The 20,679-nt window shown below is 34.5% G+C and overlaps 2 protein-coding genes across 3 annotated transcripts; both read right to left on the reverse strand.

The window, feature by feature from the left end:
- Window positions 1-7,433: 7,433 nt before the first annotated feature.
- On the reverse strand, window positions 7,434-9,285 carry LOC126627786 (cyclic pyranopterin monophosphate synthase, mitochondrial). 2 transcript variants are annotated; one of them, XM_050297337.1, is made up of 3 exons: window positions 9,187-9,285; window positions 8,664-8,797; window positions 7,434-8,355 (listed from the first exon to the last, which is right to left on the reverse strand). In XM_050297337.1, the coding sequence occupies exons 2-3, from the start codon at window positions 8,766-8,768 to the stop codon at window positions 7,765-7,767; spliced, it is 696 nt and encodes a 231-aa protein (XP_050153294.1). In that variant the 5' UTR covers window positions 8,769-8,797; window positions 9,187-9,285; the 3' UTR covers window positions 7,434-7,764. The 2 variants fall into 2 exon arrangements, with proteins under 2 accessions (XP_050153294.1, XP_050153293.1); XM_050297336.1 differs by lacking the exon at window positions 9,187-9,285 and adding an exon at window positions 8,869-9,158.
- A 1,826-nt stretch (window positions 9,286-11,111) lies between these two features.
- LOC126630536 (protein DEFECTIVE IN MERISTEM SILENCING 3-like) lies at window positions 11,112-14,481 on the reverse strand. Its single transcript, XM_050300650.1, has 7 exons — window positions 14,254-14,481; window positions 13,335-13,425; window positions 12,836-13,079; window positions 12,243-12,434; window positions 11,849-12,169; window positions 11,558-11,759; window positions 11,112-11,424 (listed from the first exon to the last, which is right to left on the reverse strand). The coding sequence occupies exons 1-6, from the start codon at window positions 14,272-14,274 to the stop codon at window positions 11,582-11,584; spliced, it is 1,047 nt and encodes a 348-aa protein (XP_050156607.1). The 5' UTR covers window positions 14,275-14,481; the 3' UTR covers window positions 11,112-11,424; window positions 11,558-11,581.
- Between the last annotated feature and the right edge of the window lie 6,198 nt (window positions 14,482-20,679).

Genomic DNA, 20,679 nt, shown 5'->3' on the forward strand with positions numbered 1-20,679 from the left:
ATGTTTATGTTGATTGATATGAGTGATGCTCATGGATGTTGACATGAGAGTGATGTTCATAAATGTTGACATGAGTGATGCTCATGAATGTTTATGTATGATTGATATGAGTAATGCTCATGAATGTTTATGTATGATTGACATGGGTAATGCTCATGTATAATTTGAAATACTGTGCGTACTTTTGATCACCTGGTTGGTGATAATAGCGACAGGCTGTCGAATAATTTGGAGTATTAGGCGTACTTTTGATCACCTGGTTGGCGATAATAGATGCGGGGTGCCAAATAATTTTTTGTAGTATTAGGCGTTCTTTTGGTCACCTGGTTGGTACTATTTTGGGCTTATGGGTCTTCGCCCTCCACACAACATTCCAGCCCATTTATTTTGGGCTTTGCCGTTTTTTTTATTACCCTCTGATGGGGTTTATACAGATGTCTCCGAAAGATAAGAAAAATAAATTACATCATACAAAAAAAAAAAACAAGAAAAGTAAATCACATCATTCTGGTGGGGTGTTTATTCTTTGCTTTTGCTTTCTCTTTTCTTTTCTGCTTTTGTTTTTTTTTCTTTTGCTTTCGTTTTCTGCTTTGCTTTTGCTTTCGTTTTTTCTCAGCTCACTTGATTGCTTTTGCCTTCTTCTTTTCTCTTTTCTGCTGCACCTATCTCCGTCTCTTCACCTGACAGACAAAAGGAATCACGATAGAAATAATAATATGAAGCTTTATCTTTTTAGAGTGGGCATCTTCTCAAAGGCAACTCTGTTCCCCTTTCCAGCGAGACCGACATGTCATCCAAAGAAATCAAAGGCAACTTTGTTCCCCTTAGTCATGGCTCACAACTCTCCCAACGTGAACTTGTCAGGCACAGTATGGGCATACTTACTAAACATGTTCTCAATGTTGGCTGGGCTATACCTTCCTTATATGTCATATGTCTCGGAATCGCTACCGTGCTTTGCCTTGTGAATGTTATAGATGTATATGGGAAAGAAAGGAGAAGAAATCCACCCTAGTAAAAGATTCCCACTGATAGACGATGCTGTTGTCGTCCTGGTCGAAAAACGCAATATGCTGCTGAAGAACACTCATGTTATGGTGCTGATGGCCAACTGTTCCTGTTGGATGGTTTGTGTCTGGAGTAACCAATGCTCTGGGCATATCTGAAGTTGGGGGTGTGTCAAAGATAAAATAGAGGGTGCATAGGTTGCCCGGACCTAGTTCTATTTGAATGTGAAGGCCGAACCCGACTGCAACGAAGAACCTCAACGGCTAGAGCTCCGGCGGCAGAGAACCGATTCAAAACGGTACCCTTGGCAGGAACTGGAGCCTCGAAGGGAGATCCAAAACCTGAAGAGGGAACAATCGCGGGGGACGACGATGGGGGAGAAGGTGGGGAGTCAACGACGGGAGATGAGGAATGCGAGGTCGATGATGCAGTGCTCGATGGAGAAGAAGCAGCGGAAGCTTGTTTGGGAGAAAGCGCAAGAGACTTGGCTGGAGACGATGCAGAGGATTGCGCCCCCGTCGAGGCCAGCAAGAATGACGCCATTAGGACCCAAAACGACGCCGCTGAAACAAGCCATTTGTAGAGAGAGAAACTCAAACAGAGATTTAGAGAGAGAAAGAGGAGAATCTAGTGAGGGTGAGAGTTGAGAGGCGAAATGCTGATGGTGTTCGGATCAAATGTGATTTCTGACATGCTTGTGGTCCTTTTCATCGGAGGCCTTGGTCTCTTCCCCAACAACATTTTTTCTCTTCTCTGTTGAGATTTCTAGCAACGTCAAAAGGCTACAACTACAATTCTCTCTAAAATCTAGAGAGAGAGAAAGAAGCAAGACGAAGAGACAGAGAGGATAAGGGAATGTGACTGTGTTTCCATCGATGCCGCCGTGACCGGGGGCTGAAACGAAAGATCTGGGTTTTGCAGTGACTGTGCAGGTGTTTGGTTCTTGGGTTTCTGCAGATTCACGGTGGAGGTGAAAAATTGAGAGAGAACCGACATAACTTTTCGTGTTGGTTCCCACAGACGGCGTCAAATGTTGATGCACAAAACCGGAGGGGTCTTGGAATAACGTAAATCCGACGTGAATTTGCAAGAAAGTAAACAACATAAGATGTATCGTGGTTCACCCTAATGTTTGGGCTATGTCCACACTGATTATTGTATTTATCTGAGATGTTGAAGAGGGAGAGAGAGAGCTTCTCTGTGAGGATGAGAGCTCTAAGAGGGTGAGGGTATAGCCTAAGAATTGGCTTCCCTTAATGAGGAAAGTGAGGGGTCATTTTATAGAATAAGGGCTCATCACTTATTACATATTTGCCCCTACCTTTATTACATAATTACATTTGAGTCCCCCGAGTATTTATACGAGATCTAAATACGGAGGCCCTAAGTATGGTACAAACATAAGGTTTTCACGTGATTTTGAAGTATTTCTTACCTGAAAAATGGTATAGATGAACTCAGGAGGTTACAAGGATTCTAAATCTCACCTTTTTACCTTCGATCCGTGCTTGAAAGTTTGGTCTCTAGATTGTCCGTACGTTTTGTACGGAAAAGAAACAGAAAATCGAGAGGGATGAGAGAGAGAGAAGACACGGGGAAGAGAGAGAGAGATGATGTATGTGTGTCTAAAGTCACTAACCAAACCTAAGAAAATCTTAGTTCTAATTGGGTCACCAATCCCAAATAATTAAACCAATACATATCACACACGTATTATTCAACGTCCGAGGGTATTTCCGTCTTTTCACAATTTCAAAAATAACTTCCCGGGACGGGCTGTGACATCACTAGCTTCGGGTTTCATACGAACTTCGAAGTTAAGCGAGTTCGAGCAAAAACATTCCCATGATGGGTGGCCCACTGGGAAGTTCTCGTGTGAGTTCCCATAAACAAAACTGTGAGGGCGTGGTCATAACCCAAAGCGGACAATATCGTGCTAGGCAGAGTGGAGTCGGGTTGGAATGTGACAAATCCTAACATATCTCTAATTAAAAAAATAAAAATAAAAATAAAAATAAAAACTTCCCACTTCCACATTCTTTATCACTATCTTCATTTCTCCTTCTATTTCAAAAACACAAAATAAAAAAATTTCTTACACATTTTGTGTGTGCCCATATGCTAGTATATGTTATGAGCATGTTATTTATGGACAGATGCCCTCATCACAAAATTTATTTTCCAAGACAAAAAAGGATTTGAAATAGACAGAAGTGATCCTAGCGTTTAAGTGGTTCATTCGTTTGGGTTGGTAAAAGTCGGGTTTGTATTAAAAGTGAAGTTATAGAGACTATTTATTCGAATTGAATTATGTAGATCGCGTCATGTGACAATTGATAATTGAAATTTTTGTATAAATCATTAAGAAGGTATTCAACCATATTTTTTGTTTAAATCATTAAAAGAATGTATTCAACCATTAATCATCATATTACGTGGTTTACAAAATACGGTCTAAAAAAATGAGCTACCTTCCATTTTTCTTGTATTATGATTGTTAATGAATGCTTATATCAACAATAATTAATTGAGGTAATTAGATTGAGTTCACCTTGCCGGAATAATAGAGAAAATTTCCCTAATATGGTGTGGTTGCATAAGACATTGTGTGATAAAAAGCAAAATCCTTTCATTACCTTGCTTTTAATCACATGGAACCTTTGTCCCATATTTTCTCTCATCTAATCTTATATATAGGCAGTTGATGATAGGATTAAAAACCGTTGGACCATATTTTTCACCTTTTCAGAACAGTGATTCACATGGCAGTGGGTTTTCGTTTCAGTGCGTGTTCTCATCTCAACCCTGGTCCCATTCCGAAATGAGTAAGGCGACCTGGATCATACAAGGACAATCCGCTCCGACTCGAGGTGGTTACCGAAAGGGTCCTAAACGGGTCAGACTGAAGTACTAATAAGAGTATGTGATCCTAAACAAGTTCTTTAGAGCACTAGCACTAAAGATTTGTTTTTTCAATAACTTCAACGGTAATTGATAAGTTAACGGGATATATTCAATATAATATTTCTTCGTGTATGTTTTTTACAGATGATATAGTGATGATAGATAAAACGCATGAGGGAGTAAATGTGAGGCTTAACCTTTGGGGGAATGTATTGAAATCTAAAGGTCTTCACCTAAGTAGGTCAAAAACAGAGTATATAGAGTGCAAGTTTAATGAGAATTAGTGGTTCAAATCAGATAGGGGTAAGGATTGGGGATCATAAAGTATAAAGAGTGAACGCTTTCGTTATCTTGGATCTATCTTACCAAATAATTGAGAATTGGATGAAGATCTCAACCATAGAATATAAGCTGGATGAATGATGTGGAAGAGTGCATCAAGTGTATTGTGCGACTTTCTTATGCCAATAATGCTCGAGGAATTTTTTTGTAGGACGACAATAAGGCCATAAATGCTTTATGGCAAGGAATGTCAGGTGATTAAGCATCAAAACATTCTAAAAATGAGTGCAGCAGAGATTAGAATGCTTCGTTGATGAGAAGGCACATGAGGAAAGATAGGATTAAAGACGAGAATATCCAAGGTAAAGTACGAGTGGCTGCAATTGAAGATAAGATGAGAGAAAATTGGTTAAGGTGGTTTGAACATGTGAAATAAAGACCTACAGATGCTCCAGTTAGAAAATATGATTATAAAATAGAGGCTCGAGGCAAAAGGGTAGATGAAGGCGTAGGAAGATAGGCAGAAACTTTAAGAAAAGACATGGATCACTTGGAGCTAACAAAGGACTTGGTGCAAAACCAAGCACAATAGCGCTCTAAAATTCGTCAACTGACCCCACTTAGTGGGATATACTTTATTGTTGTTATTATTGTAACTCCGACAGTAGGAGATAGGCTTTATTCATTAATGAAATAAAAAACATGAGTTAGACGTAATACTTCGCCCCAATTACATATGTTATTTAAAAGAGCATCCTGAATAATATTAAATAGCTCTTCAAACCATTTCAAACGCAGTTTGTTAGTTAAAGAGAATCTTGTCTTTTGATGTGTGACTCTGTTATATTTTTATTTATTTATTTGTTAAATTGGATACTTCATACTAGGACCGAAGTCAAGAGAGAACAAACGAAAACCAACGGCAGGCTAACAAGAAACAACATAAAAACGAGAAGTGGGGGAAAGGATAGAGACATAGCGTGCAAGGCCAGCGTCGTCCCCTTACATACTCCAAAACCAAGAAACTAGCTAGGGGACATGGAAGACCGTTCTTGTTTGGGATTCTCGCAAACGAAGATGGGTGGTCTTTCAACCCAAACATAATCTTTCGTCTCATAATACAACACAACAAAATCTACTGCTTCATTGGCTGATCTTGGAACCCAAGACCAGATGCAAGCTCGGAAAGATTTATTCATGAGTTACACAATGCTTGACTTGGAGAAGTTTTTCATTGTGACGGGAATACCGGGTGGTACACCACGTGTTTTTATAGAAGTGGTGAGAAATTTTATCTTTTAAGTTATTAACTTGTTAACACACATATTACACAATTTGTATAATGACACATGATGTACTACCCCGTCTACATATCACATTGAAAAATCACTCCTCGACTTTAACGTGATAATGAAAATCATGGGTGCATGTGGATTACCCAGGACCAAAATCCAACAATCTCGGCAAGATTTAATGTTGGTTGGTTGGTCATATATAAATATGACTCGTGAATCATTTAACAAAAAAAAAAAAAAAAAAAAACGACTCGTGAATTCTGATGCATCATTCAATTTAATCATCTTCATATCTAACTAATCCATTCCCTCCAAATTGTTCATTATTTGTTTGACTTCGAATTAAAAAGAAAAAAAGAAACATGAAATTTCCATGTAGCTATTACGATTATTCTTGTGATGGAGCTTCTTGCAAGTTGAAAAACGACGTTGGTGCTTCCCGTGGTTCTCTCTCTCTCTCTCTCTCTCTCTCTCTCTCTCTCTCTCTCTCTCTCTCATAATATAGTATATTTTTATAATTGACGGTTAACTCAAAACAAATATATCTGATGTTGTATTTGTATGAGTCGAACTTAAAACATCCTCAATCAAGTAGAGACCAAATATTACTTGATCAACTCGGTTGTAAGCAAAGATTAAGTAAACTAAGAACCAAGGGTCATAAGGCTCACTTCAAATTTCATTTCTATCAATGCATTTCTGATTTTGAAGTTTTGAATTTTTTTTAATATATTGAGCCTCATCAAAACTATAATTTGTTTTTTATCAAAAACTTTTATGCAAAAATTATGAAGCCTTCACATGTAAGAAGCCATTATTATGTGCAAACAAGTTTAACATATGTGCAATTTATTTTTCTTAATAAATTATATATATATATATAAATAAATTATATATATATATATATATATATATATATATATATATATATATAACTACTATTAGCACTCAAAAAAAATCTTATTCTACACTTCTTACGAGTGTATTTTAATTTCTAATTATACAAAACTTAGAGTGAAAAATGAAAATTTTAAAATATCAATAGCAATTTCTAATATATATATATATATATATATATATATATATATATATATATAATTCAAACTGTAATTTACAGATAAATAGAATTCTCTCTTTAGTTTAGATGCAAAAGTGTCCTTTTAATGAGCATCAAGTATTTTTGCAAGATTATACCTAAAATTCTAGAAGTTGTTTGACTGAAGTGAATTTTTATATATTTTTTTCCGTATGAAAACAGTGTAACTACTGAGGTGTAAGTGTAACATCTGTTCTCTTGATTCCGGACAAAAAGGCCTGGATAAAAGAAACACACTCTGAAAAAGAAGAAATAAGGCTTACCAGATTGGACAAAATTTGCTTGAGATATTAACTTCTTTTCAGATGAAGCCTGCTTACATAAAACCGTGTGGGGGCAAAAGCAGGCACTTGAGCTAAAAAGAGCAGGCGAGAAAAGAGGAATCATCAACTGGAAAGAGCACTAAAGCGTGGCAGAGACCATAAAACCATTCTTACACTTCCAAGTTTACCCAACTAGATAAGCTTTCTAAACCAGCCAAGCCCTAATTCAATAAGAACACTACGTCTTTTAACTGCAAATCATAGTCCGACACATGAACAAGAAGACTGTCAAGTTGCACTAATAGTTCTTGTAATTTACTTTTTCGTCTCTGTAGTCTTTGTTATTACTCATTTTCGTGGCTTTGTAGTTTCATTTTGTTTTCACTTTAGTTCAATCCATCGGTTAGGTTGATTCTTCCATTCAATTTGTTACACATCCTCTCGTTTGAAAAACCCAAGTTGGAAGGAACTTTGTCTCATTTGACAGATTGGACTTGCAATGCTAACTGAACGAAACTACAAGGACTAAAGTGCAACAGAAAAACCTATAAGAATGAAAGTGAAAATCCGAGTAAACAAGAAGGATTATTAATGCAATTCAGCCAAATAAAAATACCTCATTAAAATCACCATTCAAAAAATTTATGCACATACGTCAAACTCCAATTCGTGTACGATGAATGACTCCTTACAATAATGAGCCAAAAGTATTGCAGCTAGCCATTTATTTTTTTCATTTTGTTTGGTCACAACTCACAACTAGCTTTCACTTGAGAAAGGAAAGATACCCAATTCATACTCCACGTTACCCAAAAATGGAGTGCTTTCATTACAATGTGGCATCTTGCACAAAAGCATTAAGTTGCAGACAGTGACATCCTGCACTATAATCTTCTGCACACACATCACTGCAGCATTACTCCTCCCTGGACCAGTCCCCACTCTTCCCACCAGTTTTACTCTCGAGTCGAATATCCGTGATCTGTATAGATTTCGAAGCAGCCTTGCACATATCATACACTGTTAGCCCAGCAACACTCACTGCTGTCATTGCTTCCATTTCAACCCCTGTTTTCCCTGTTGAACTGGCTTCCGCTTCAATGTCCACGCTGAAATCCTGCGGATTTAGTGACAGATTAATGCTAACATGGGTCAGTGGTATGTTGTGGCATAGCGGGATGAGATTACTTGTGTGCTTTGCTCCACTTATTCCAGCAATTTTCGCCACGCTAAGGACGTCACCCTTGGCCATCTGGTTAGCTACAACCAAATCAAACACCTGCTTTCCAAGAATTACCTTGCCGCTCGAAATGGCAGTTCTCTTACTGCTTTGTTTGGGAGAAACATCCACCATTTGCGCTTCCCCTGTACTGCCAATGTGAGTTAGGACAAGTTCGTTTTCGCCCTCTTCTTGAGGTGCTAATTGGGGTTCTTGAGCCATAGAATCGTTATTTGGAAAACTTGGGGGTCCACTTGCTGGATGTTCACCAAATACCGATTCCATTTCCTGAAACCAGGATATTGTTAATACATGGAATTATGTTGCAAGATGCCTTATTGAAGTTCTTCAAAAGAGAGTTTTCGACATAAGGTATCGAGTAGAACAACTACGAAATACTTGTCGAGATCAATAAGAAAGCTCAAATTGAAGTTCTGAATATAAGATAAATTTTATGGCAGTGGATTTCATTTTCCAATCCCCATTGTCTGCCACCGTGGGCGTAATTGGTTGAATCTAATAGCAAAGCGAAAAAGGAAGGCAGTTCATTTTCGTAACTCAGCATTCGTAAATAAGAAGCATACACAATACATTACCTTATTAAGCTCAGCAATAGTTCTTGCAAGATCATTGTTAACGCTGTTACTACTAAAAAACCTTCTCGAGCAGAAAGATGATACCGCGAGCCTCCGAAGAAACATTTCTGGTACAACTCGACTTCAAATTCCAGCTGCAAGTAGTGGAACAATATCAAACTCTATTTGGCCTTTCAACAATGTAGAAAGACAAAATCATACTCACATCAGTTGCCTAACGTTTTGGAAGACATTAAACTTCATTTGAATGCAACATTTTTGCTAAAAATATGAATGATTGAGTGAGAGAGATGCATAAATTACAAAACCCAGTTCTCAGTCAGGCAATTCATCAAACACGTTATGGTCATCAGGTTAAAAACTACGGAAATCGGGAATTCACACGGAAAAAAACAACTTAAGCATCTGTGTTCATTGGAAGTGAAAAGAAAGTGCGAGGAAATTATAGTTAGCCACGCTTAGTTCGTCGTGTCTACCGCTCTGCGCAATAACATGGAGCTATGTAGTAAAAGCACGCACGTACCTGAGAGGAAGAGAAAGCAGCGATTGGCCAAGAACACGGTCTTTGCTGGGTTTGCTTCGCTTTTTTCATGAGGGCTTTGCCAAATGGGCATCACGAAAAGGCCCAAGTTTTTTTTTCCCTTTTTTTTTTTTTTCTTTTTGTAATGTTATTGGCACTGCAAAATGTCTTTTTTTGTTCTTCTAAATATCGAAAATTTAGAGTGACAATAATAATACTTTTTTTTTTTACAACAATAAAATATTTACGAATATACTTATACAATAAAACGTTCATCCACTCACAACAAACCATAATACCCACAATTTCGTGTGAAGACCACTAAAAATTCATGTCGTTTTTTCCTATGTGAAAGTCGAACCACTAAAAACAGAGCAATGCTATTTACACACCTCTTATTACCTTTCACATATATCAATTAATTTAGGTCTTTTGATCATTTTCAATTTATTTGATTCGAGGATAAGAAATTGAGAGTGTGAAAGATAAAAACAAGCGTGTGGATAGTACCACCCACCAATGAAAGCGGAATGAGAGTAGGCTGAGTGTTGTGTTATTCCAAAACAAATTCTTACAATTGTAAGAAAACTTTAATTCAGGGAAGAATTTAAGAATTCTAATCAATTGCTGAAAAATAGAGGAGGGATGTATGGGAATTTTATTAAACTACGTTACTTAGGTATAAAAAACCAACTACTTCACGGATTGTTAGAAAAAACAATTTTGAGAGATAATTTCCAAGAAATCTGGCATGCTCTTTTTAGTTAATGTTGCATATAGTTAGGATTGTTGATGTTTTTGCATCTTTGTTGTAATTTATGCCCCGTGACCGTGAGAGTAATCAGACAATGTGTGTTTCTTAAATATACAGCAAAGGTTCTCGATATTCATGGCTATAATTTGTATTATCTTTTGCTGACTAATAAGCAATCTATTAAAAAATGTATGAATATTTCAAATGCAGTTAATTTATAATAAAATTAAAACAAAAAAAATTCTCCCATACAATCAATTTTTTCTTAAAAAAGATTGTTTTATTGGCATCTCACATATTATTGAATACTCCTCACGTAAAAATTCATTGCGAATGACTTGCATGCTCGAATATGAAATGACCATTTGGACTCCATAAGGTTTTGAAAACCAATTTTTCCTTTTTCTAAGTACACCCCAAAGTTGTCACTTAGTGCTATGATCTAGTGGTATTCCTCTTCACATTTAAGTGAGAGGTCTTAGGTTCGATTCTAGCCAAAGACAAATTTGAAGTACATTATTGCTAACCCATTGTAAAGCTCAACTTACCCCCTCTCCTATAGTGCCGATAATATCGTTTGTTAAAAAAAAAAAAAAAAACACCCCAAAGTTAGATAACCTATATCCTAATATTCTCTTTCTTCAAGCTCTCAAATCCATTCACACCTTCCATTGTAGTACAAAACCCTAATCACTAAAACCACAAACACAGTAATGAAGAAAAGCTTACTTTCAAACGAATGGAATATGAAATTGACTATTTAGAGGCTCTGGATGACGTATATTTTTTTCTTAAAAAAAAAAATTCAATCAATTTATAAATTATTTAAGAATGTTTTCTATTTTTTTCTTAAGATGGTGGGGGTGCAAATTCATTCAGGTTTTAAGTAGGAAGATTGAAGATGCTATCCTCCAGACTCGTCATCCATGGAGATTATCACATGGTACTTGGTTAAGAAAAGCCAAGTAATGCATTATATTGGACTTATATGACCGTAACAATCCTCTACTCAGGATAAGGAAACCAAATGACAGAATTAAGATATTTTTTCAAGGCGTGCGTGGAGTGTGAAGGTAGTTTCGGTAAATAAATCGCGTGTGTTAAAATATTTTTAACTGAAAAGTAAGCATGGGGTATTTTTACCGAAAAAGTAAACGTGGGGTGTATTAAAGAGTTTGAGGCGAAAAATACTGATGCCAGTGTATGTTTTTATTCTTCATGGAAATGGAAAAAGAATCCATAATTTCTAAGGTTACAATACGATTACAAACCAAACATGATTTGAGGATGAACACAGTACAGGTTCAAGCCAACCGATAAGCAACGGACGGAGAAAATCCACACTTTGCTGCTTTTCCAATGTGGTACAAAGAAGGCACAAGAGGCAGCAATTGAAAACAAAACAATCCAACCGATCTGCGGATGCCTCCGTCGTGGCCTAAAAACCGACCAATCTGCCGATGCCTGCCATCTTGGCCTGAATGCATCTGTTATAACCGATACACGAAAAAGTTAGCGAGTAACATCCAGTCTATAACGGTGGTACACATGAATAAATTTGCAATGATAAAAGCTCATGAATTATATGTTACAGTTTTCAAGACATCCTTGGGGCAGTACCAGCGGAAAGGAAAATTCTTGGAATCACACTTGTGCCAAGTTTGCCTTTGCGAAGTCCAACAATTCTTGTTCTCTTTGCATATCCTCAGCAACATGCTTTCGCTTGAACTTCAGCTTCTTGATCATATCCTCAGTTTCGTCGTAGTTTGCAGTCATACTAGATTCTCCGGATTTTGCAAGAAATTTGATCTCTGTATCTTTGCTGATGAGAGTAGATAACAATTTTATAAGAAAAATCAGTATTACCATTAGACAAAAGTTTTGTGAGTTTTATTTTAAATCCAAACTAACCTGCTTCCCAGGATGAACACGCCACTCTTTTTAATAATCCCGCCATCTAAAGACAGTGCTCCATGATTTATGCATGGGAGAGCGAGAAGCATCTCTGCTCTGGTTCTGAATATTTGGAGGCGAGAAAAGAGACTATAGAATAGTGTCTCTCTGAGACCATGCCCACTGCTGGTAACATTAACTAAGTTATTGCCATCCAAATTGATCGTGTTCACTGCATAATCAAGAAAGCCGCGCGGACACTCCCCATTTGGTAGCTGTGGTTTGGGAAGAGCAAGCTTCCTTTGTGGATCATCAGCTACAAATCCCCCAACATATGGACTAAAAACAAACAACGGTTAAAAATGTGGTAAGTAATAGCAACTTGAAAGAAAACGTTGAACGGGTTTCTTGCCTCAAATCATCTAGACATATGACCAGAAACCGCCCTTTTATGCTCTTCCCAATAGAAGCTCCTAGACCATGTATGCCAGCGCTGGTGAGTACTGTCCCATCCCCATCATACTTCTCTAGAACCATAACGGCTTCACTTGTCCTGCATACAATTGCTAGCATAGTTTCCAGTCCCAAGTACTCCGACAGAAGCCTAGTTCAAAGTTACAGGGAAGCACATATCAGACAAGGTTGTAAATAGTGGCCTTCATGGGTCAAAGGTTAAATCATAAAAGCAGGCCGTTAGTTTTCAAAAGGCCCCCATATGCACCCGACATACTAGTTTGGCCTATTATTTGTCTGGTTAAACAAGACCAATGATGTTTCTTTTTTAAATCAGAAATTATATCAGTTACAGTAAGTTTGAGCAGTGGCAGAACCTAAAGCAGGAATGAACTCGACAATGCAACCTACTAATCCGTTATCACGAATCCTTTAATTTGGACGATCAATAAAGCCAGTCAAGGAATATAATGTGAAGAAATTTTGACTCAATCCAGCGAAAAAGTTCTGTTTTATACCAGGAGAAAGAAATGGATAATAAGAAAATCTGACCTGCTAAGGTTGTCATCCTCGACTCTGCCAAGTGTGGCAACAATGCCAACAATACCCAGCACATCCTTTGTCAGAGCCAAATTCAATGCCTGACTCGCATGCTGTGATTTTAACAGTTTCAGCCTGCACAATAAGCCAGCCGCGGATTTTTCGTGCCGCAATATTTGGTCTTCCTCCTCAGCAGTAGGACCGTTTTCATTTGTTGTTACAGTACCATTGGCCGACTGATGCTTTGCAAGACTCACTGGAAAGACAGTCGAGGTTTGGTAGTGTCATATCTAGAACATACTAGACAGAAAAGAACAGATGAATTGTGTAGAACACGGTTATGTCCTGCTAATTTAACACTAGGCCGAGCTGGAACTTACTCAATGTGACAGAACTTTCTTTTCGACAAAATCAAAATGAATAACCCTAGTTTATTACAGAAAGTACCCGAAGCATCGTACTTCAAACTGCGATTTGGATGGATAATTAGAAGGAGAGGGAGGGCGTTTACCTTGCAATTCCAGTATAGATTCACCTAAGCAGTTTATCTCATTCTGAAGGAACTTAATATTATCCTCGTGCCGCTTGATTTCTAGATTATTCTGAAGAATTTGTTAAAATGAAATAATGAGAAATTGGTTGTTATCGATTCAGCATATGGCAGAAGTTTGCAGAAATCATTTGTGCATATCCAACAACGACTCAAAACCGAGTATCAGTAACACACACACATATATATAAATATACAAAAGTACACAACTTTACATATCACAATTCACATTGCATTGCCACATTCTCACACCATGCTACCTCCCGGACATGGCTACGGTACATGCATTTATGTAATACATTTACCATCTAACGGTCATATATGCAACCAAAATAAAGAATTATCATATCTGACCGTTGTATGGTGAATGTATAGATTCACCTTCCATTTACTTACCGATATTCCAATTTTTTTTTAAGTTTAAACCAAAACCCATATGAATCTCAAGCATATATTTCTGCTATTCCTTTTCAAATTTAATCATATCTGACCGTTAGATGGTGAATATATAGATTCACCTTCCATTGCTCACCCATATTCCATTTTTTTTTTAATTTAAACCAAAACCCATATGATCAAGCATATATTTCTGCTATTACATTCCAAATTTTATCTAGGTTTTACACTCCAAGTAAATAAATCACCTTAAAATTGTCCACACAATAACCAACTTGCAAATACCCATAAAATTTTTTATACCACGAGACTAAATTACAGCAAAAAAATTACAGTGAAACATTCTGGGCACTTAATAATCCAAAAAGAAAAGCTTTTACTTCAGTTCATGGTAAAAATTGAGAACTCTGCAGCAAGAAAGATTCAAAAGCGAAAGCAGTGGAGAAATAGGAAATAAGAGCAACAAAATAGGCAGATATATAACCTGGTGGTTGGGTTTTGACATGCCGAAGGCGAAGAAATTGACTCTCAGCGGCTCTCTGATTTTTGCTCTGTTGAGGTCTCGGGCAGCTCAGAGTAGAATGGCAGCTTTGTGGGTTTTCTGGAACTTGCTTGGCATTTTTCTTAGAGCAAGTTCACCGGTTTTAGGGGTAATGCAAGGCCAAGGACAAGCATTGAGATTTGTCCTCTAAAAATAATTATTTTGTGCAAGTTCACCTTTTTCAAAGAAGAAAGAGTATGGACAATAACGATTACTATTTATAAATATATTTTTTATTTTACGTTTTTTGGGTTTTGGGTTTTCTTTATGAGTCATTATTACCTAAGATTTTTAACCACTTTCGATGTGTCATTTGTCATTATCCATTAATAACATTAGCTAAGATTTTGTTAAGATTATCGACCATTTATGTAGTATTATAACACACCCTGACTTAGATCAAGGCGTGACGGCCAACACGCCTTGATTTAGGCCCGGGCCGGAATGTGACAATTACGTGTTCTTATCCAATCTACTGATTCCACATATTTTTTTTTCCATAAAAGCCCTTTAAACCACCACATCTACTTCATCCTCCGAACTCTCAACTCATAGATTTTTTAAAAAGAAAGTTATTTCAACAATGGATAACCTAAGTAGGTTGCAAGAAAATGAGCAAGAAGAAGAACAACAAAGAAGGAGACGTGCCCAAAACTAAGGGCATAAAGAAGCATCAACTCGTCAAGTGCTGCAAGTGGTCGTAACAATTGATCAACACATTGGAGAAGCAAGTGGTTCAATTAAGAGAGAGTGAAAATGAAGCATGCTTGATAACGTGTTGTGAGCAATTTACTGAAAGGAGAGAGGGAGGTGCAGCAATAGAGAGAGAAAATGAGAGAATACGGCTTAGAGAATTTGTAGATGTATTGGTGCCTTTATTTATAAACTATGAGGAGAGAGAAACTTACTCACCAAATAATACAAAAACCTAATAGGAAAGCATCACTTTACATATGAATCCTAAACCAAATTTACCGTGAATTTATACAATCACACATTGTTAAATATTAGTTAAACAATTTTGAAGTTTTTATGATTTTTTAAGAGAACAATTAAGGGTTTAGTGTTTTTATTTTTTTATTTTTTATTTTTATTTTTTATTTTTATTTTTTTAAATTAGAGTTTAGTGTTCATAAAAAGCTATAAATAAATACAATGGCTTACCATCAGTTGTATCCTTTTTATTTAAAAAAAAAGACAAAAAAAAAAAAAAAAAAAAAACAAGAAAAGTACTTGTAAACAAAGATTTGTAGATAATGTTGATAGAGACAGATGATCCATAAAATCAAGGGAAAACTAATGGAAACACCCTAGAAAACTTTTATTTAACCATAAGGACAAGTAATTTCAAAAAATGGCAATGTTGCCCTTGAAAACCTTCTGACAGAACAAATAAAAAATATCCCAATCTCCATCATCCATAAGAAGTCACATGCTCTTCATCAAAGCAAATACAAAAACTCCAGGAGAAAAACTATGTAGCAAGTTCACATGCAAAGCAAAAGGAGACAAGCAAGTTCACATGCATTAATCAAACAAAGCAAAAGTCAGACCACGTTCCAGAAATAGTGTTGACATTTTCAGCAATAGTAGAAGCAAAGTGACAAATACCAAGGAGATGTCCACACCATTCATTTTTAAAATTTTTATACCACTGTATACTCATTTAGTCTATATAAGAGGAATTCCATTCATTATAAAAACCACCTCAACATCTCAACACCTCAACACAATACTCATATCATACTTCAACCTGCAAACATTCAAGCATCCAAAACCTTCATAGCATACTTTGTAAACACTTCTTTGCAAACATTCTATATATCAATAAAAGTTCAAGTGTACTAGTCTTAAGTAAACTTTCTTTTATTTCTTTAGTGTGTTTGTTTAATTAAGACTTCTAGTCCAAAATAGGGAAACACTATTGTAGTTATATTATTAACCTGTTAAACTGATGATCATATTTTGTTCGAGTATTTTGTTATAGCTGAATGTTTGCCATACAAATAACTGGACATTAATCAGGGTACCTCTGAGTTCAGCCTTTAAGTACTGTGAGTGGTCGTCATGCTGAAACACGTCGAGTTCCATGTGCAAGGTTTTATGTCTAGTTGTTATAATGGCCATTCGACTATTTAACAGGGTCTGCTATCCGAATCTGGTATTAGAGCCAAGTTTAGCATTTTAATAGTATAATTATAATAGTAAAGTACATTGAGGACGAAAGTCATTGAAACAACTGATATCACACTTGTTTATTTTGTATGAACAACATATACTATTGTCCTTGTAGACCTTGTCAACCACAATCACCAGGTATTTATTGTCCCAGACACCCAACTATAACTAGCATAAAGAGAAGATTAGCATATATATCCAAAAGAATTAGCAGGTCCTTGAAGAAGCATAAGTTTTATCTTGGTTATCTTGAACATCCTTCATTTATTCGTAATTATAACTAGTTGTAAATATAACTAGTTTAGAGACATATCAAGTTTTAGAGACATTGAGAGAAGAAATAGAGTTTCTAAGAAACCAGTTAGCAGTAATTTTAGAAAAAGGTAGACTGTAGTTTATGATAGATTATCTTAATTTTGAAATTAGTGAACCTCAAAAAAGAAAAATAACCTTGGACCAAAATAGTTTAGTTTGTTATTTTCAATTGAGAAAACATAATCATATTTTGCATAGTGAAGAAAATCCACAAGCTAATAGTATTGTAGATCTTATTATTAGTCAAGCAGAAAATATAAAATTAGAAAATAATAAGCATAATTATTTGTTAAACCAGTTGTTAGAGTATTTTCAGAAAAATTTCATAAAAACAATTAGACAAAATTTAGATTATTTTACATCTTAGTTAGAAGATAATAATAAAAATATTCAAATGTTTCCTAGCTAAAGAGAGATAAAAAAGCTTGTTGATCTCATAGATAGTAAGCCTAAGCAGGTAGAACTTAGATTATTAGAAATAGTTGAGCAGTTAAAATTAGAAGTTCAAAAAATTCAATTAGTGCAAAAAGAGTTGAGTGAACGAGTAGATAAGTTGCATAATAAAGTAGATAAATTATTAGTTTAATGACCGATTCTAGAACTAGTAGAAAATATATCCAAACTTTGAAAGAAACTAGTAAGCTAGATAAAGAACCAGTAGGTTTAACAGATTTTTCAACACAAGTAGCCAGTAGTAATATTCCCATTAGGCAAAATAATTTAATTATTCAATTAGTTTTAAGTTTGGCTGAAAAATTAGATCAAGTTGAAGAACAAATAGCATAAATAAATCAAGTCTTACATAAAGCATCTTCATCGCTTCCACCATCTTTGTTTAAAAAATTAGAAAATTTAACTTTAAGTACAAATAATCATATTAGAAGACCTAAGATAAATCCTTTTGATAACAGAAAATGGAACTTTTTAGGAGAAAAGGAAAAGAAGTAGTTAGAGCTGAAGATATTTATCCAAATGAAGAAGAAACATAAGAATTTATTAGAAGAAGTTTTGAGAGAACACAGAAAAATAAATATAATTTGTATGAATTAGGCTTATTTGAAAATAGAAGCAGAATTGTAAGTAGAATCAGTCAACATGAAGTCAACTGTATTGATAAAGAAGTTACACTTAATTTAATTAGTAAAGAATCAGTTACTCATTTGAGAAAATCACATTTCAGTCTGATTCACATAGGAACAATATTAATTGGAATATCAGGATTAACCAGAGCATAAGTAGGCACAAAAGCTTTAGTATACATATATGATGATAGATGAGATAATCACCAACAAGCAGCAATAGCAACAACTGAAGTATACTTAAGTTCAAACTTAGCAATCATATGATGTATTCCAAATTATGTTATGACAATTAATGAATTTAGTAAATATATTAAAGTAAGCATAAGAACAAAAAATTATAATATGAAAGGAGAGTATAAAAATTTGTGTATTAGCTTAATGTATATTGGTAAAGTGTCTGATAGATATAATCATAAGTTTAATTTAGAATTTCAAATTTTAGTTCAAACATTTGGTAGTAAACATGTAAATATAATAGAAGCAAAACTCGTAGATAATAGCTTTTTAGAATGAACTCAGTGGACATTACCTAATTTACAAGTAGCAATAAATAGACAACCAGATAAAGTTCAAATATATGAAACTAGTGCAAGTCAAGCAACAATTAGGTTTAGTAATTACAAGCAACTAGAAAAAATAGAAGAGGATGAAAGTGAGATCGAAAATGAGAATATTTATATGGCTTTTGATAATTTAGATATTAATTTAGTTGAGCAAAATTTTGACCATATTGTAGATAAGTTTATAGAAGATATTGATTATTTAGATGAAGAACAATACTTAGAAAAATATAAGACATATGATTTAGGACTATATAGAATTTCAAATGAAGAGATGAAAAAATTAATCGTAGAAATAAGAGTAGAACATATTTTAGGATCAAAAGAATATAATAATTTATTAGAATTGAAAGCAAAATGTAATCCAGCAGAAGAAAGTAGTACATCAGGAGTACAAAATCCAGGATACACAGGTAGAATTGATCAACAATTTTTGAGACCAATAAATGAACAATATAAAGAACAAGCTGGAATAGATTATGTTGAAGAAACTATGATAAAAACCACCTAGAAAAAATAGGATTCCATATCTGAGAGAATTAGAACAAATTAATATAGCAGGAAATATATTAAATTTAGATAATGTAGATCCACAAGATTAAGAAAGAACGATTGAGAGATGAGAGAAATGTTGCGTACATGTAGCATTAATGCTAGATTTTAGTAATTCACAAAATATGTTAGATTACTTTGAGCATACTTTAGATGATTTAATTTTTGATTATTTTTAGTCATGGAAAGTTCAAAATCCAGAATAGCATCAGACAGCTAAAACACATTTTAACATTGATGGTTTTGTTACTTTGATTAAACAGGAATTTTTAGATCATAATAGGTTAGATGGCAGAAGCAAATAAGAACAAATAAGAGCAATTAGAAATTTAGAACAATTACAAATTTGTGATTTACAATATATAGCTGAATATACAATAGACTTCTTTAAATATTTAGAAAGAACATGTAGAATTAGTGATATTAATTTACTAGATACTTATATGACAAAAATAAAAGGATCAATAGGAGAAAAGATTTGGAATGAATGACAAAAGCATCCAAAGAAAAAATGATATTGCAGTAGGCCCTAGAATTCAACAAGTATATGATATACTTAGACAATAGTGTAATCAAATAAAAGCTAAGAAACAAATTAGGAAGCAATTTTACATGAATTGTAAAAATATAGATTTACCACAACAATATGGTTGTCATAAGGAAAATAAGCATAAGAAAATATACAAAAAGAAATATAGGTTATACAAACCCTACAAACAATATAAGAATTTCAGCATAAAATCTTCAAGAACATATAGGAAAATAAAATATATTTCAAAACAATTTAGGAAAAGAAGTGCCAGACCTTGGATTAGAAAATATAAAGCACCAAAATATAAGAGTAGTTGTAAATGTTATTCATGTGGAGAGACTTGACACATTAGACCTAAATGTCCAAAATTAGGAAAACAATCAAGAGAAAAAGTACATTTGATGGAGTTGTTTAAGTTAGAAGAAGATGAAGATATTTAGTCAGTATACATTTTAGATGATTTAAGTGATAATGAGAGTATTTTTAGTATAGAGAGCATTAACATGATAGACTCATATTCTGAAGATTCAAGTAGCACAAATAGTGATTTAGAATATTATATGTGTGCATTCATAGAAGAACAACATGAAGAAAAATATATATACATTCATTTAGGTTGGCCAGAAAAATGTCATAAGTGTAGTAAATTAGTTGCAAATAAATATTATAATACATATTCAATATTGTGCGAAAAGTGTTATAATAATAAGTTATTAGAAATTAATTCAGCAGAATCACAAGAAAGTACTGAAATATTAGGAAATACTTTTCATAGTATAGAAAAGCCAAAAAATAGTTCTTTAATTACCATAAATTGTGAAATAGAATTAACAAAAGAATATAAGATACAAATAACAGTTATGATAGATATAGGAAGCACAAAAAGTGTCATAAGAGAAGAGTTAGTACTAGAAAAATATAGAGAAAAATTAGCAAAACTAGTGAGAATAACACAGTTTGATGAAAGACCAGTTTATTTAACAAATTGTATTAATAATGGGTCTATTAAAGTAGAAAAACAACAATTTAATTTACCATTAACATTTGTTTCACAAGTAGGACTGTGAACACGTATTTTTCTTGAAACAAACGAGACAAGAACACGTGCACAAAATAATATTTTGTATTTGATGATTTTGGGTTACAATCT

The sequence above is a fragment of the Malus sylvestris genome, chromosome 7, assembly GCF_916048215.2.
Source record: "Malus sylvestris chromosome 7, drMalSylv7.2, whole genome shotgun sequence".
Taxonomy (NCBI): domain Eukaryota; kingdom Viridiplantae; phylum Streptophyta; class Magnoliopsida; order Rosales; family Rosaceae; genus Malus; species Malus sylvestris.

Bases quoted from the DNA above. Each gene is read 5' to 3' on its own strand.
- LOC126627786 (XM_050297337.1), bottom strand. From the start codon at position 8,768: ATGTTTCTTCGGAGGCTCGCGGTATCATCTTTCTGCTCGAGAAGGTTT. The intron at 8,356-8,663 runs GTAATGTATTGT...TCCTGGTTTCAG, and splicing joins CTATTGCTGAGCTTAATAAG to GAAATGGAATCGGTATTTGG.
- LOC126630536 (XM_050300650.1), bottom strand. From the start codon at position 14,274: ATGTCAAAACCCAACCACCAG. The intron at 13,426-14,253 runs GTTATATATCTG...CAAATTCTTCAG, and splicing joins TGTCAAAACCCAACCACCAG to AATAATCTAGAAATCAAGCG. The intron at 12,170-12,242 runs GCAAGAAACCCG...GTTTGTTTTTAG, and splicing joins ATATGTCTAGATGATTTGAG to TCCATATGTTGGGGGATTTG.